General features: G+C 41.8%; 1 protein-coding gene across 2 annotated transcripts in view; it reads right to left on the bottom strand.

The window, feature by feature from the left end:
* TMTC1 (transmembrane O-mannosyltransferase targeting cadherins 1) overlaps positions 1 to 18,881 on the bottom strand; it is a 147,000-nt gene that overhangs the window by 65,542 nt on the left and 62,577 nt on the right. For both annotated transcript variants that reach the window (XM_048934325.1, XM_048934326.1), the window contains exon 8: positions 7,925 to 8,114. In XM_048934325.1, coding sequence (XP_048790282.1) covers positions 7,925 to 8,114 — 190 coding nt within the window. The remainder of the gene's footprint in view (positions 1 to 7,924; positions 8,115 to 18,881) is intronic.

The raw sequence follows: 18,881 nt of genomic DNA, 5'->3' as shown, positions 1-18,881 counted from the left end.
CATTGGACTGTAAGTGCAAAGAAGCTAGCATACAGGAAAATTAGTAGTTGCGTGGCTGTGTAAAATAGTAATAAATGCTATTACGTATTTTCAAAGGCTGGTAAGGTAAGCATTCCAACAAACAAGACAGAGATTCAAAGAAACTCCAAGACTCTGTAAATCACAGATTATAATTCTTCAGTTTACTCCTAAATTAGTGGGAAGTGCTTAGTGTAGACCATGCACAAACTTAATCCATTTGTTCCTTTTGGATCAGCTGCTCATGAAGCCACAAGCCGCTCCGCAATGTGATGCCTCATCAGCCTGCATCCAGCCACCAGCAGCATCTCACATGGCATGTGGTCAAGATTTGCAGACTTCTAGTCTTGCACTTTCCATGTAAATGGTATTAAAGATAAAAGGACTGTGTTAGAAGCATATCAAATTCATAGCATATTCATGAGTAATGGTAAAAAGCAAATCTAATAAGCTAATTGTGTGGTGAAGCACAGGATCAGGTTGCCCAGAAATGTGGTGGATAGCCCTTCCTTGGAGATACTCAAGATCAGGCTGGATGGGGCTCAGAGCAACCTGATCTAGGTGTAGGTGTTCCTATTCATTGTTGAGGAGTTAGACTGGATGGGCTTGAGGGGTCCCTTCCAACTCAAACATGATTGTATAATTCTAATCAGGATTGAACCCTAGAGATTTACTCCTTCACAGGAAGAAATCTCTGCTGATGGAAAGCCAGTCGAACCAAGCATCAGGTGCTCCCTAGTCCCACATCACTGCTGCAGACACAGAGAGGTGATGGATGGCAAAGCTGAACTGTGTCCCTTGTGCCATCAGCATGGTCTCCTTTAGGACAACAGCAAAAATCAGGATGGGATGCATAGTCTATCTTCTGTGGCCAAACAGGAGAGCACTAGAGAGCTACAACTGCTTTTTGCAAAATGTTAGGTATCTGAAAATACACAGGATGGTCTGAAAAATACAAACATTTGGTAAGGCAAATGCCCAGCTTCAAAGTTAGCTCTGGCACTGAGCTTAATTTTCTTGCTCCTACAAAAAGGAACTGTAATTTCTGTAATCATTGCAATTTATCAGGAGTTGTATTCTTTCATCTCATCAGAAAAAAAACCAACCAAACAGAAAAAAAAACAACAAGCATCTTCAGTAGTGCCAGCTGCATGAATGCCAGGCTTAGCAAATCACTGTCTTCCTAAAATAGCTTGGTTTTTCTTTAGTGATCATCTAGCTCTGGTAAAATCCTATGCAGTTAGTACTGACTAGAATCAAGCAAATTCTATACTTCACAGGTAGTCCAAAGCCACAGAGACCTCCAATGCCATTTTGACCACTTCTGCTGACTGCCTATTAACCACCTGACATGCTGGTTCCATTTCTGTCATTCGGTGGCAGAACCAAAATGTACTCTGCAGTTCAGCAGCCACAGTACCTATGCAGGAGCTGGTGCACAAGCGAACAGAAACCAGTCAGAAACAGATTCAAAGCCTATGGAAGCATCACTGGCTCCCTAATCATGGATTAGCTGAAGAGAAATCCTTGTCAGATATCTCAGATTATCCTGATGAGACTGGTGACTTTCAGTTTTCAGGAAGAAGCAAGTCCTGGTCTTTATCAGTACGTAAAACAAAGCCTCTTTGTCGAGAATGCTGAAAGTACTTAAAAATTCCATTTACATCAGAGGAAACTGGATACTCAGCAGCTCTGGAGATCAGGCTCTCAGCTATGTAATAAAAGCAGAAAGTAGTCCTTTCCTCATCCCATAACCCACAGTAGGGCACAGAATTGTCTTCTATAGATATTTTGATATTATAGTAAAATTTTGATATAAACTATTTCCTTTTTCCCCATTCACCTCAGCTACCCATCCATTCGGATGTCTGTTTACAGTCTTTCTTTCCCAGACTGCTAAAATTCCTTGAAGAAATAAGCTCATTTTCCCAGTCCCTAATCTGTGCAGCCCCTAATTCCATTTCATGAACTGATTTGAGCAGGATACAGGAGCACACATCTTTAAAACAAGAAGTGGAACATTCCAAAAGGAAATAGGAAAGTCAACAAAGTGCTCCAGGAACCAGAAAAATGCTTTTGACCTTGTCGTTGTTTTTTCCTCTCCCTTTTATTTGGTGACTGCAATCTGCTTCTCTACATGGAAAAAAGAAAAAGGTAAAATTCAAACATGCACACGTTGCTTGTGATATGTACAAGCATAATCACTGCAAAATAAAATGCTTGTGGTGGGTTTGCCCTTGAGAGGTAACGCTGAACAAGAAGATCGAAACAAAATCACACAATAGTTTGGCTCCATAATGTTTAACCAGATCAACTACGAGCAATGAGTGTTATTATCAGCCCCACCTATGTATTTCTTGGTACTCATTCCATTCTCTCTTTCCTTCTCAACCCTGCTATTGTGCCACTCCAGAACCTTTCAGCTCTGAGCGGGCCTTGAAATGCTAACTGAAACCAGAAGAAGAAAATGGTAGCAAACAAAAAGACCATTTCTGAAAATACAGTAATTCATGCTAATAAGCTGAACATGGCAGAACTAATCACCCCAACACAAAGTATCCACCTAGCGTGACAAAGCCCTGCAGGAGTTAAAAGCCCATTTGGTGAGATCCTGAGCATCTTCATGGTGAGCAAAATGAGAGCTGCCTCAGCTATGGCTGTACTTAATCAGACTGCTCCACTCCAAACCTTTCATCCCAACCATTTACCAAGAAGAAAAATCTGATAGAAAAGCTATTTTGGCAGTTCCTGCGTTTGCTTTTTTAATTCAGGACAGCAATAACATACTAACAGATGAAGGTTTCTTTTGCTCAGTTTGTTGGGGAGCACCCTGGAAGGCTTCTGTGCGCCTGCAGCCCCGCAGCTGATCCTCTCACAGCATCCTGCAGAGCACAGGCAGCGCACGAGGCATGCTGAGAGCCAGCACAGGGCTCCCCGTTTCCTGCAGCTCTCGCCAAGCACAGTCTTTCTGGCTTATTACTCTCTCCCTGAAGCAAACATTAACAAGAGAAGCAGCATAGAAAAAAACCGCGCTGCTAAGGATTAAGAACATCAGTCCTGACCTTCTCTGTGTGGAAGGAATTCAAGTGGGCCCTCAGGAAAATGAAAGCAGGATTTATTTTAAATGGACCTTTTATGAAAATGACTGTGGTTTCCAACTCGTCAGATAGACTCAGTCAATAAACAGCCTTATTCACCTTGCAGTGTCTTTGAAGCAGGTATTGTTCTGGGAGTGTTGTGGAATACGAATTTTGCAAGGCGTACTTTCCAACCGTGCAGTTACTACTGCAGAATATTACAAAAGGCGATTGTTCCCCAGAAAGGTCCATAAGCTGTGATTTATTAATGAAATGCCAAATCTGGGAAACCAGGCAAAGGTCTCGGGAGTGCAGGGTAAAGTAAATAGCACGAGAGAATACACATAATGAGTGCTTGCAAAAGCAACAGAAACATGCACACGAGGAGAAGACACAAATGCATTCCCCTCCCTGATGTTATCGAATGTTGACAGCTAGGAAATATAGCCTGTGAGAGGCTCAAGAATATGCTCGGAAGATATTCATACATATAAAGCTCTGGATAAATGATAATAGGATGTCAATTATGGCAAGAATTAAAGTCATAATAATTTGGTATAAAATGCCTTGCCTTGGCTAAGGAGCACTATGCAGAGAAATGTAGAGGCAGCATTACCTTAAAACTAAAATTATCTCTGAGTAAAAAAATAATGAACTGTAGCATATAAAAGAACAGAATAATAATATATATCTCAGTTGCGTGTAATGAATATAAACCAAAAATCAGCACAACTTCCTGTGCCATACATAGCAATGTCATTACACAGCAGCAAAGCACATTCTTCAGAACAATATGTTCCTACAGGATATAGAGATTACTTTTTATTACTGATGTGAAACATAAGAAGCACTCCCTCCTAAGATATGAACAAACTGTTGCACATGACTGTTCTGCTGAACAAGGGGAAGGAGTGGTTGGCCACCATTACGTACCTAGTAGCACTGGTCTAATGCAAGATGAGGTCCAAACTGTACAAGGCAAATAAATTGCCCCAGACTGGTTGGGTACATTAGTCACTACTTTGAGTTTTTCAGATCACCTTGGTCAAAATTAGCCCATTAGACACACCCAAGTGTTCCCTCTTTCTGCCCTCCCCATGGCTGCCCCTGGTTGACTGCTGGTACCATATAGAATGTACAATCCAATCCACTGTGTGCTCTGCGCATACACTCAAAGCCACAACAGGACAAACAGCATTTTAATCACACTGCTAATTAAACAGCAACCTCAAAATGCCATGCACAGTGGCATTTCAAACATCTGAAGGGTTTTCCTTTCATGCTCATTGACTTATTATGACATGTCAAAGAAATAATTGCCATCCCGACGATATGCCAAAAATTGTCCTCTCTAGTTCACTAGGTGCTCACCATTTCTTCCAGTATAGAAAGGCAGTGCTATGGGCCCCTGGTTATGTTAGTGGCCATTTGATGCATTCCACGGATTATTCCTTTGGCTTTGCAACCAGCTTGCTTGGCAACCAGAACGAGACAGTGGTTCAGCCATTCCAGTGACCTTAGCTGGAAAACATACTAATTAGACACAAAGCTGGAAACACACCAACTCAGCTCCTTCAGGCTGGGGCTGGTTTTGAAAATGAACAATAATCAAAATTCATCATCTTTTTTCCCCCAACTATTTCTCTGGGATGTGGGCATTTGCTGTAATGCCCCCTGCTTTGTCACACTGGAGATGACATCAATGTCCTTTACTCACACAGGAGACTGCTGCAGTATGTCAAGGAGCAAGTCTTCCCTTTAGTGCATCAGACTTCCTAAAGATTGTCATCTGTGACAGGGACAATTACAGTAAGACATGAGCACAGCTGCGCACCTGAACACTGAAAAGCAGCATGTCTTTCTTAGGGAACTGCTCATAGGAGAGCTCTTTCCATACTCTTTGGCCAACACGCAAGAGATTAGCACTACAGACACAAAACAACCCAGTGAATGAAAGTTGTATATAAGAAATTCATAAAGAAATTTTTAAAGTGGCTTCCTCATTGTGTAAGAAGGAAATCAACAGTAAAACACACAAATACAAGGGGAGAGGTTTCTCTCTCGAAGCTGACAAACTCGATGTCTGCCTTCCATTTCTGCTTTTCCAACATAAGAACTCTATCCAATCTAGAAACAGACATATACAAAGCCAAGCACTTATGGGTGGAAATCTTGCACTATTTGTTTCCCTTTATGAGGTAAAACAACATTCACAAAGTGAAATGAAACAAGACAGCTCCATGCCTTAGATGTCCTTTATCAGCATCCCACATACATGCCAACAGGGTTATTGCCCTAGTCACAAAAGTCAACAACAAATTAGCCCTGTTTAAAATTCAGTGGCAACAAAAGGCAGAAATCCAATACATGCATTCTCTAATTACATTCCATGTAATATATTCTGACAGTCTCCTATGAGCTTGTTTTGTGGATACACACACCACCACTCGCCACTGGAAATTAATTCAGTGTTCACTTCACAGATGTCTTCAGTTCCAATAAAACCACTTCTACCATTTCCATCCTCCATGCCACAGAAAGAGTTCATGCCAATGAGAAAAGAATATGAGGTTTTGTCCTCTCTTGCCTATTCACACCTACACACACAAAGAAAAGATGCACAAACTATTTCCTGGCTCACTCTAAAACCATTCCTGTGAAAACTTCAAGCTGTTACTTCCAGGTTGGATTTTACAATGAAAAAGGAAAGAAAATGGCTGGTAAGACAGTTCAGTGAGTCTGCCCCAGGAAGAAAGAAGGACTTCTTAAACTTTATGAAATGTGAAAAACCAACTGACACATCTCATGCTACCCACAAACTGCAACAGTGCAATGTAGTTTGAGGGGGGCTTGATAGAAGGACAGTCTTCTTGGGTAAGCAATGCTTTAATAAAAGCCACTCTGTTACAGCTGGAAAGAAGTTTTCTTAAGAGCCTAAATATCACGCATTGTACCCACAGTTCATGCATCCTAAACTTCACTGCAGAAGACATTCCTGAGTGTTCCAAGCAATTTATTTCTAGGAAATGTCTCTCATCTTGCTCAGTATTTCACAGTCATTTTCACACCACCTAACCCCCTAGCTGGGTCGTTACGAGTGTAACTAAAACTAAAGTGGAAATTCAGAATTTTAGAATCTTCCTAAAAGCAGAATGCTTCAGATGCTTCTAGGGGTGGGCATAGCATGTCCCAGTTGACATCCAGGAACCGTTAATGGCTCCATGTTCACAGTAGTTTTGCTGGGAAACTGGTGAGCTGAGGCTGAAGAACTTTGTCAAGAATACGTGATTATTCTACTTGCATTAGATACAAAAGTAGACTGTTTCAGATCCAATTCATTCCACGTCTGCGGTTTTCAACAGCAAGCAGAAGAGAACCCACATCATGAATTTCAAGGTGTTCAATAAGTAGATGCCTGGAGAGTGAAATTCACTTTGCTTAAGGAAATGTTAACAGTGGTTAAAACGTTAAAATCATCCTTGCCAAAAAAAAAAAAACTTTTAGTTTCAAATCAAATAGTCATATTCATAAATCCGTACAGAATTATTTTGCCTTTAAAAAAGGAGTAAAAATGAATAAAATCTAGACATTTAAAGCACAAAGTGTTTTGAAATACTTCGTTTTGGATTTTGACAAAAGACAAATAATTTAGCTACTCAAAGGATTGCCATTTTACCCACACAAATGTCTTTGGATGATTCTGAAATACTTTTTCACAGCAAACCAGTGACATTAATCTTGCACACAGTACCAATTCGAACAACAGGTGAAGAAATAAAAAGCACCCGAAACTTCAAAGAAGTGGGATAAGTTTTTTCAGAAGTGTTTGGTGCCGGGGTAATGAGAATTTTATCATTAACTTCCCTGGAAACAGGATTAGGTCTAATACAAACACTTCTGGGTATCTCTAGCAGTGAGTAATGAAAGAAGAAGGAATACAAGATGATGTACAACCTGCAGGTAGAAAAAGTGAATACCTAACAGAGTATTTTCCAGTATTTCCCATACAGCACCTGTCAGTGTATAATCTAAATTAATGACACTGCAGTCTCAAACCATTTGGCTCATTTTGTGCTCTTATCAGGAGCACAGAGAAGACTGTTGGAGTAGACTGAAGCATATGTACGACCTGCACATCTTAGGATAATAAAGATATTAAAACTTGTTACACCTCTGCTATTTTTTTCCCAACGAAACTTCCACAACAGAACTGCACAGGGAATAGTTAGAAACTCCCCACTACAAAGACACTCTTCTATGGCAGACCATATCTGATCTCTGGCCCTTCTCGAACCTGCTACACCCTCACTTTCATTTCTGTAATAAAATTAACAGTGGATCTGAAATGCTGGAATTCAAAGTTCGGCTTACCAACTAGATCATTTATGCTAAATAACATTTTCCAGATCATTTCAAACTTCCTATATTCTGTTACTTTGCTGATGGGGAACCTTCTCATCAAGATGTAACCAAGACGTGTTCTAAAAGCACAGCTAAGTTACTGGTACAATAATAAATTTCATTTTCAAATGGCTCTGCAGATATCAGTCCCCAGTCCTGTTCACAGCAAGTGGTAAAGAGCCTACCAACTGTGGGGCAGGCTGAAACTTCACTGGGGTTTGGATCAGTCACTGTATGCAGGATTCTGGGCCAAGTTTTGTCCTCAAATCAAACCAATTAGAGACTGACACATTCAAATAGTCAGATGTGGTATGTTTTTCCATCTCAATCCAATTTATTTGGGAGGAAAATTGCTTAAAATTTCAGCTGAAGCTTAGGAAACAAAAAGTTTTAAACAAAATGCTGAATTGCATCTCTTTCTGTGCTACCTTGAATGCAGCTAGGCAGTGAAGGCTAAGTAACACCAGCACCAGCACCAGGAAGACAGTGGCCAAGTTCCTCACATCCCAGACAGACTCGACCAGAGGGATACTGCCGACTTGCCAGTCATAGCACAGGGTAATGGGTGCCAGCAGAAGCCACGCGTTGAAGGCCAGGAGGTAAGAGTAAGTCAGAAACCTGCAAAGAAAAAAAAGGTAATGTAATACACGGGATGACCACCAAAACCACAAAATATTTTCCTTATACCAAAAACAGAGCTGAATTCATGCTGATTGAGACTTTGATATTTACTACTTGCTGGAACGAAGCAAATAAAACAGCTGTGCACACACAGGTAACACCATATCTCTCTGATAATAAAGACATGCTAACATAGGTGGGAGGAACTTCAACAGATGATTAAGATCAATACTGGATATTCAGCCATTCCCTTGTGAGCTTATTAAGGTGGGGGACAGCCATAGAAGTGAGAAGTAGGGAGTCTTTTAAATTGTTGTAATCTTTGTTAATTGATATTCCCAATACAGAGAAAACTAACAGAGAATGGAAATAAGGAACAACACTACCCTGTGGCAAGAATGCAGGACCTTCAGAAGTCTGAACAAGAACAGCACGTGTGCAATCAGGTTAAAGAAAAACATTAAAAAACAAAGGATAAAGCATCCCCACTCTCCATCCTTCTGCTTGGCCACTACTTGCCCCAGAAAGTGTTTCCCTCAAACCACACCTACAGAATTTCAACTATGTACGTACGCAAAAGGCTGGAGCTTATTCCCTTAATCACAAAGTCTAGCAAGCAGAACTGCGAGAGCCTTCCTTAGTCTGCAAATGAAAAAGTTCACATTGTGCAAAGCACAAAAAATAAAAAATAAAAAAAAAAAAAAGGAAATACTGAAAAGAAATTAATGAACAAACAAATAAAAAAACAAATAGATCCTGCATGGGATTTCTTCCATCTGAGCCTGCTTCGGCTGTTGTTATCACACCCAGTTGCCATGGTACCTTAGCAGGTTTATTAAAATGATAACAAAGGAACCCCAAGAGATGTAGAGCCATGCAAACAGAACTGCTTCATTTGCCACTTACAAGGCTGCTTCTTTGGGGTCAAAATGCAGCCTTTCCAAAGGCATTATACTGTATTTGCTGCAGAAGGGGTAAGATAAGGAAGCAGAATGTGACTTCAGGGAATCGGGATGGAATTTCTCAGGTGGGTGCTGGGCCATGGTATGGGGATGGAACATGCCTACATATCTGCAGAAGAATTTTCCAACAGTTAGGATACCACTTTCCCTTCTCATCTAAGAAATGAACATAACCAGCAGCACAGCAACCCAAAAGCAACAAGGTTTCAATAGCTGAAATAAAGAGTAATTGTAAAAAGTGGAAAATGCTCATGCCCATTTCCACCCAGATCTTTCTAAGTTCACAGTTCTGATGGAAAATGACATATTCCTACATTTTTGAAGGTTTTCAACAGCTCAGCACACTTCTCTTCCATTCCTTCATTTTCCTCCCCAAGGTAATAAACAAGGAAAAAAGCGAGACAAAATTCATTTTCTCTCTTAGCAGAACTAGCGATTAAAAGGACGGTTTCTATTTAAGAAAGCATTCCTCAAAAAAGCAATATAATTCTACTCAAACTCCTCTTTAAATTTTGACTGTTCGCTATTTCTAAAGAAACAAATATGTCCTCTCACTTATTTATTTCTTTTTAAGTCCCCAAACCAATCCTTTCTGGTCTGCATTACTGAGAAACCCAGCAACTCAAAACCTGACGTAGCTTAATCACACTTTGGTGCTCTCAGAGAAGTTATACATGGTGTGCCCAAACCTCTGCTTGGCTGGAAAATCCAGCAGGATTCTGCATCAACCTTAAGAAAACAGTCCAGAAAAGGCTGCCAACATCTATTTACAGCTACTTAAAAGCCAAACTAAGATCCAGTGCATATCCATTTACATCAATCTGAATAATGTCACGGCATATAATATTTTTACAAGTGTGTATTTTAGGATTTTCAGAAGCACTGAGTTAGGTTTCTATTTGATGCCTATGCAGAGGCAAGTTTTTGGAGCATGTTCCTTTCATGCTCTGCATGTTAGCACTTTTCAATAATCACGATGATAGCCATGGAATTTGTTTAACAAGTCACAATACACACCAGAAATCTTCTCTTGCTTTCTCAGACCATGTTTCCATACAGTGAGATGGACTGAACACTGGCTGAATGGCCAGATCAACAGGGTAGTGTTCAGTGGTGCAAAGTCTTGTGGCCCAATAACAAGCAGAGTGCCTCAGGGGTCAATACTGGGCTCAGTCCCATTTAAATTCTTCAGTAGCTGTCTGGATAGTAGGGTAGAGTGCACTCTCAGTAAATCTGCTGATGACACAAAACCGGAGGGAGTGTCAGACTCACCCAAAAGCCACACAGCCATCCAGAGGGACCCTGACAGTCTGGAGAGGTGGGATGACAAAAAACCTCAAGAAGTTCAGCAAGAAATGCTGAGTCCTGCATGTGGGGAGGAACAACCCCAGGCACTAGGACATGCTGGGTGCAACCCAGATGGAAAACAGCTCTGCAGAGAGGATCTGGGGGTTCAACACCAAATTGAGCAATGTGCTTCTGCTGCTCAGGAGGCTAATGGTATTCTTGGTTGCATTAGGCAAAGTACCACCAGCAGGTCAAGAGGTGTTCCTTCTACTCAACAGCTGTGAGGCCACTTCTGGAGTATTGATTCCGGTTCTGGGTGTTCCAGTGTAAGAGAGAAGTGGACAAACTGGAAAGAGTCCAGTGGAAGGCCATAAGGATTACAAAGGGCCTGGAGCACCTCTGCCATGATGGGAGCTTAAGAGCTGGGACTATTCAACCTGGAGGACAGGAGGCCCAGGGGGATCTCAGTGTCTATAAAGATTTGAAGGCTGAGTGCAAAAAGGACCAAGCCACGTTGTTTTCAGTAGTGCCCAGTGGACAAGAGGCAATGAGCACAAACTGGAACACTGGAGGTTCCTCCCAAATAGCAGGCAGCATTTCTGTGTTGTGTGAGTGATAGAGCACTGGTGCAGGTTGCCCAGAGAAGTTGTGAGTCTCTTCCCTGGAGATCTCGAAAGGTCACCTGGACATGAATGAGCCTAGGCAACCTGTTCCTTCTTGTCTAAGGAGGAGTCTTGGACCATATATCTTCCAGAGGTCCCTTCCCACCTCAGCCGTTCTGTGATTCCAGGCAGGAAGAAGTGAGAAGGTATTTTGGACCCTTGCAAATTACAGCATTTCACATAAAGGCAGACCAGTCATTTTTCTGCATCTTCACTGATTAGACAGGAGCTGGTAAGTTATTATGCAGTACAGAAGAAATAAACAGCTTTGCTGCCACAGCAAATCAAGTCATTTAGCAGATTTTAAAAGGAATTCAGGATAGCCAGATCAGTGAGTGTTAAAGCATTTCTGATGGTCAAATTGCCATGGGAGATGAGAATAAGACTCCAGGACAAGCATTGACCAGCGTAGGTTTGTAACCAAATCTCTTTCCTGTGCCTGCAGTATTTTCATCCTCATCAGAAGCCATGTGCACAGCTCACAGCTAGAGGTAGCTCCCAAAGGAGATGGACAACTGCCCTATTCCATTACAGCAATAATTAGCATCTTAAATGCACTCTGCCAACAGCAGTGAACTATTTTAAAGCCTGTGACAGTCATTACTGTCTACACACAGCCAACTGGTTCTCATCTCCAGACATTCTAGTGAGAACCCTTGGCTAGCTCTCTTGACTGCCAAGCCTCAACGCTCTCTCTGAACTTCTACGTGCCAAAAGCAGACATGGAAAGCAAGTCCCAAGAGGCTGCTGAGCGACTTTAGCATGACTTCTTAAGCTGCAAGAAAGCCTCGAGTATAAAAGTCTGGATATGCTTTCAGCTTTGGTAACCCATCCTTGAACGTGATTGATGGCTGTAGAAAATAAAGCTGTAGAAACGATCGCTATTCTAGGTACTAGAAATAGAAAAATAACAGGATGCTAATAATAGATACTGACAATTCTGTGCTGCTTTTACTTATGGATCTCTAAAGCACATGGTATTTCTCTACCTCCACTTGTCTCTCCTCTCACAAAGCTAACTAGGGAGAAATCTAAATGCAGGAGAAATGTTTGAAGAACATTCTCTCCAAAGCTGAAACTGCAAGGAGAGGGTCTGCAAATTTTGAAGACTTGAAGATTCATGGGATGATTTCAGAAGCTAATTATGTTTCTGCAACCTACCTGCGAATGGTAACAGAAGTGTTTTCTTTTAATTAGTTGACTAAGTGAATTATCTTTTAAATTAATGATCTTCTCTATATTGCTTTTCATATCTCCCAGAATTCCAGGGGAGAAAATCCCTGCTATAACATCTACCTATCTATCAGCTAATCCCAGACAAGACAGAGTATTACCAGTGATTGGTAGAATCTGACTCTTAATTGTCAACCAGTTTTGCCCCAGGCTGGTTAACAGCATTTGCATTACAGCAGAGTCATTTCTTATTTGCAAATTGAACACAAAAATCCAAGTTTCAGCAGGCATTCTTTTCCTTCCAGAATCTCTGGCATATACAGAAAACCACAAGTTCTCCTGTAGGTAGCAGGTGTTGTCATGGCAATCCAGTGTGTTTAGCTTTAATTTTTTTTATTTTAAATGTACTGTTGCATATTTTATTTAACATAAATACAGGATGACTCGTATTGAGAACCTGTAGCAGAAAACCACCATCTCAACCGATTGCTATTGCTGCAAAATGAAATTAACAGTGCTACTTAAAGCCATAAATAATATAAGATAAAAACAGTTGAGGCATTGTCTGTTACCCTTTGCTGTAACAGAGACTAACAAGCTTGGAAAAGCTCTAGTTTCAGCTCTGTCAAACTGGGAGACTAGTTAAATACACAAAGAGATTTATAGAAATCTGTGAGGAGCTTCATCTGCTATTTGATTTTGGAACGTTTTAAGCTTTTTTCCCCTCAGTTCCCAGGGTCTGATCTATAGATTTCCTTGCAAATCTGTGCTACATGATGACTGATCACAAGATGCAGACCATTCCCTGTCAAGGCTGCATGAGAGTGCAGATGCCAGTGACGCTGCTTGCTGCAGGTGCATACAGTGGTGCAACCTACCGCCTTGCCCATTCTGGGACAAGACATCATATTCCTGATGAGTAACAGGGGTCCTCCTTACTCCCAAAGGCCCAGCAGGGTATACACTCACAAACGGAAGTTTTTACTGCACTGGTAATTTTAGCAAGGCAAAGGCAAGAGAAAATATTCTCTCAGTTGGGAACAAGAGGGACCTATCTAGAAAACAGGTGAAGAAATGCACTAAACTGGTATCTGGGAAAATGATGAGTTGTATGAAGAAGAGAGGATCTCAAACAAAAGCAGGAAGAAGATGCCTGATGTTGTTAATGATATTCTTCTAAAGAAGGCCTGTGCACTGCCAGGTGCTCAGAGAAGTTTCAGCTCAAGTAAGGGTGAGAAGAATGCCTTTATCAGGGAAAAGAGCTTCTCACTTGCATTAACAGCCAAACTGACTTCCAGGCTCTCTTCATTCTCTACAGAGCCCTAAAGCAAACGTACTTGATGAGCCACTTCACATTAATGTCCTCCTAGGACACATGGCTGCAATTATAAGCAGGTGGTATCATTCAGGAGTATTGTCTTAAAATTGTATGTATTTGCACTTCCCCTAGGGAGCTGCCAGTCCAATCACACTTTCCCACATGAGTTTATTTTCCTCATCTGTACATTGTTAGCCTAAACATTTTCTTTGCATAGCCTCAGAAGAAAAATATCACACTGTGCCTATCCAGCACATCCTGTGACAGTGGAGTAAGACTACATAAACAACAGACAGACCAATTCCAATCTGACATCCAAATCCAAGCATCAGCTAGACAGAAAATACTGCTAACTGGGAAAAACTGCCCGTGCATTCTCCTTTATCAAAACTCTCACATCAAGGGGAAAAGAGCTGCCAATCAGGAGAGGATGGGAGCAGAAAAGTACTGACAGACTGCTGCAGCCTGATGAACAAGGTAACTTCTCTGGAAGGTGGGGCAGAATGCAGCAGGGGCACATGGGGAAAGGTAGATTGTATTGTTCCCAAAAGCTTCACTGCCTGAAGAGCTCTGATCCAGTCTCAGGTTGTTTCAAACTCTTTAGCTGAATCTGAAAAACGTTACAATTCTTCAAAAGGAAAGACTTTCAAAGAGCTTGCAGATATCCTTTAGAACCTGAGCCTGCTGTGAGAGTCGGAGTACTGGAAAACCTGGGACAGATCTCATGATCTCACTCTATTTTTCCTCTCCAAGAACAAAACATGTTTTACCTACACGAGTTGATGGCCTCTGCTTCAGCTGCACTCCCTTCTTTCCAAACACCTGCTTCCAGTAAGGAGGGGATTGTGGTGGAACTGAAGCATCAGTGCCATGGCCCACTATGATGCCTCTCCAGCTGACTTTCAGAGCAGCACTATCTACACCTGGGTTTGTTCCTTAAATCAAGAAAACTAAGAGAAATGATGAAATCTTTCACATGGCTCTGAGAAGGCAGGTTCCTCTCGGAGTTTAATGCTACTGTAGGTTGTCATTTGCTTTGTAACATCATCTTCTAGATAGATGTCAACTTCTAGCTATAGATGCCCATGTCCAATGCAGGGAAGTTGGACTAAATGGCCTTAAAAGATCCCCTGGAACTCAAACATTTTTGTGGTTCAATTCTATGATTCTCTTCTTTGTTTAGCTGCAGGCCCTGAATTCTGGGTGCCTATCAATACTGCATGTATTATGCTGAAGATGTCAAGTACCTTTGGGCACACAGAAAAAAACTCTGACAAAACAGGCAGATCTTTTCCACTCAGGAAGCATGTGAAAACCTGGCTAATTAAAGGCTGATACATTGCAGGGGTCTGTTTGAATGCCAGCTCCTAGCCCGAGGTTAGTGCAAATTGCATACCAGAGGAGTTGCTATACTTTATTGCCTCGGCAGAGTGGCTGGCACCGGGACCTACATCCCCAGCACAGGTCTGCCGCACACCTCTCTGTAGTTCATTCCTGTGGATGTTACAGCTGTGATGATTACACACCTTGCTCAGAAAACAGTCACAGGCCTGTATGTAAAGGCATATGTGCCAGTTTTTATGTATTCCTTCAGCTTTCTATGGGACTGAATTCTCATTTATCTGTTTAAATACCAAAGAAATGCATAAAGCTAGCTTAAAGAGTTCAACCACAGGACAGTGCTATCTCAAGGCAGAAATGCATTAACTATTTAATGCAACAACACAAACAAGTCTACTTTATGACCACAGTGAGCAGCCAAGGAACATCACAAGGCAAATGCCAGAAGCTGTTAATATAACTTGAGCTATCTCTCGGAGATATAGTTTGAAAGAAACACATTTACTTAGTCTGAAATTACTAGCAAGACTCGGTATTTCACACACCTTAAGACATGCTGTACAATGGACGTTCTTCCTTGTCTTACCATGGTGTTAGTAACACAATCTGTTTATTCAAAGGCCTCCTACTTCTTTCCTCCTCAAGAATAGCAGAATAAAGAGACGTGCTAAATGTCTGAAGCATGACAGCTCACCACTCAGTGCCCTGCTAACACTCCAATTGCACTCCAGTACACTGTTTGCACAAAGCTGCGTAGCTCTCCAAGCCTTTCTAATTGCATTCTTTTTCAACTTACATCTAATTCAAGCAAGAATGGTGGAAGAGATGTATGGAATTGTTTTCTTTGTTCAACGGCTTTCCCATAGCAGATTCTGGGATGGCAAGTCACAGTGAATGAAAGTCTGTGTTCTTTAGATTAGGTCACTTGAGAAGCTACTTCCCTTCTGTAGCAAGCAACAGATTGTGTGGACAGGCTGTAATGCCAGCACTTAGGAGTAACAGGATTCCTAACACCTTAATTTCTACTTCAGCTGAGAGAGGGAGTGATGGACAGATTTTTCTTCATATCACCTTTGCCAAGCAACATACTGGAGAACAGAGAATGCAGCTTTCATTTATCTCGGTATTTGTCAGTATTACAAAATCCAGTACCTGGCAGCAATGGAAGCATTCATATTTTGACTTTCAAAGCACTTATTTGAATCCCCATTGATATGTAATTGTAATGATGGTAATCTAGTGAACATACTGAACAGGTTTTTTTTAAGACTGAAAGCTGTCACTATTTCACACTGTTTCTTCTTCCAAAGGTTGAATCAGTTCTCTGTTCTCTACACTGTTCAAGACTGGAGATAGGTTATCCAGAATATATGGTCATTTTCCAGGGCCAAACTGGACTGCAACAAAGTTCTGCTCAAAACAGGATCCTCTCACCAATAGTGACCAAAAATCAATGCCCAGCAAAACATACAAAAAAAGCACAAGGAGATACTTTTTCCCCATTTCTAGATACCAAGATGTCCCCAGGTTAGATGAGGTTTCTGCATATTTAATAGCCTGCTTGTCTGTTTTGTATGTGGTTGTATTTTTGTTTTTCCTTAAGACTTGGTGAATCTCTCTTTGAGCCCATGTAAGCATTCAGCACACATATTATGTTCTGTGGAAACAGCTCCCCAACTCAATTACCTGTTGCAAACCACCTCCTTGGCCTATTTTGAACCGGTTCTCTTCTCCTCTCTATTTCATATACAGTATTTTCTTCATGCTCACCTACTCTGTACATTCACAGACACAGAATCATAGAATCACATGGTTATTTGAGTTGGAAGGGACCTTAAAGGCCACCTAGTATACCACCCTGCAGTGAACAGGGACACCCACAGGTGGATCAGGTTGCTCAGAGCCCCATCCAGCCTGGCCTTGGGTGTCTGCAGAGTTGGGGCATCCACCACCTCTCTGGGCAACCTGCAAAAACTGGGCAACCTGGGCAACTGTAAAAACTTCTTCCTCATATCCAGTCTAAATCTCCCCTCTTCTAGCTTGAAACCATTTCCCCTTGTCCTACCACCACAGATTCTGCTAAAGAGTCTGTCCCCTTCTTTCTTACAGACCCCTTTAGATACTGAAAGGCCACTCTTAGCTCTCCCTGGAGCCTTCTCTTCTCTAGGCTGAACAGCCTCAACTCTCTCAGCCTGTCCTTGAGAGAGGGTGTTCCATCTCTGGGATCACTTTTGTGGCCCTCCTCTGGATGTGCTCCAACAAGTCCATATCTCTCTTGCAATGAGGACTCCACACCTGCACTCAGTACTCCAGGTGAGGTCTCAGAGTACTCTACTCTACTGCAGAGTAGAAGGGCAGGATCACCTCCCTGCTCTGCTGGCCCTTCTTTGGATGCAGCCTGAGATATGGCTGCCCTTCCTCACACCCTCAGTCATGTAATTGATATTACAAGTACTATAACAGCTGGCAAAATCTGACCTCATTAGCCAATGGTTTTTCAAACTCAACCATAGCTTATGCCCAGCCCTAATCTTTGCCACCCTCCAATAACCCTTGGCAGCCTTGGGACAAATCCACCTGCACTGCAAAATAGCTGACACAGAAGCCTTGCAAGAGTTAACAATCCTCCTTTGGGTTTATCTTATGTCAGGCAAGACCTCAACTCCAGATCCAATTTCATGCATTTCACAATGACTGCCACATATTTCTAAACTACTGGTTTGTTTTTTTCCCATTTTTTAATCCATTTGTTGATATCAGCCTTTCTCCTAGCTCCACAGATTTGGCAAAGTCTTAAAATAACTAACCTGCTGAATACCATAACATTTACCCTGGCAAGGCATGCACAGTAACCACATTTCCAGCTCAGAGCAAATAAAGACTTTTGCTTTCAAATAGAAACTAATGACTGCTTTAAAACCCTCACGTAAGCTTCTCACACCAACTTCTCATAACCTACTGCTTCAGGTGTCCACAACAGGAGCATGAACTGCTCAGCAGCTTCTCCAACGCTGGACCATAACAAAAATCTCTCCTATGCGACAGGACATCCACCAGCTGGCCAGATGACCATGCATACCAACAGCTACCTGGATCCTGAGTATTCACTCACTCTGACTGGTCTTGAAAGCCCCTTGTAAAGCTTCCACCTGCTTTACAAAAAATTTGCCACCCTTGCTGTCCAGAAACATATTCTATAGCTCCATCCAGACTTTAGGGGTTGGTAGTATTTCAGCAGAGAAAATTAGAAAGCCATAGAACAGCTGCCAGATGGGCTTGCAAAACGAATGAGTTATCTGCGTGGAAAGCATAGGCCTCTGAGTAAGTTGGCTAAAATGAGAGGTAGCATCAACCTCAGCAGATGTGGAAGATCCAGGCTAACTGTGAGGTTTTAAAATCCCTTCAGAGAAACAGTAATAGTCTTCCCTTGGAAGAGCTTCTATCATGACTTTTCATGATGTGTGGAGCAGACAGGTGTTGCTGGACTGCATGTGAGGCCAGGGAGGAGCTCAGCCAGCAGCCTTCTCATCGTCCTTCAAGAGGCTGTCAAAAAAATCCACAGCACAGGTGGCAAAAATAGGCACTGTTTTATACCCCCAGAAGCTTAGCTTTGGGATTTAAAAACCTTCCCCTGTCATTATAAGATGAAAAGAGACAAACACATAAAAGACATCTGCAGCACAAAATAAGTAACTGGAGTCAGCCCAGGATCACTTAGGACGTTATGACTCCCACCCTAGCAGAAATATATCAAAAAGGGACAACACCAAATCCTTCATGCTGTGCTGCACAGTCTGGTATTAATGACCCTGCCAGAAATACTGTGAACAGATCAGAGCTTTCCAAATCAGACAATGTTCCTCCTGGAAGCACTTTCAGCCTTGATGGTAATAGGAGCTGTTGTCACATTATCATAAAGGTCTCCCAAATGAGATCCAGCCTGACTCTGCAGCAGATGTTGAATAAGAATTTCTTGATCTTAACTGGTGGCTCAGCTGAAATTCTGCTGCTGGAATTAAGA

Source organism: Lagopus muta, chromosome 1 (genome assembly GCF_023343835.1).
Source record: "Lagopus muta isolate bLagMut1 chromosome 1, bLagMut1 primary, whole genome shotgun sequence".
Taxonomy (NCBI): Eukaryota; Metazoa; Chordata; class Aves; order Galliformes; family Phasianidae; genus Lagopus; species Lagopus muta.
Note: the sequence above shows the minus strand (reverse complement) of the source record. Positions and strands in the feature narration are given on the sequence as shown.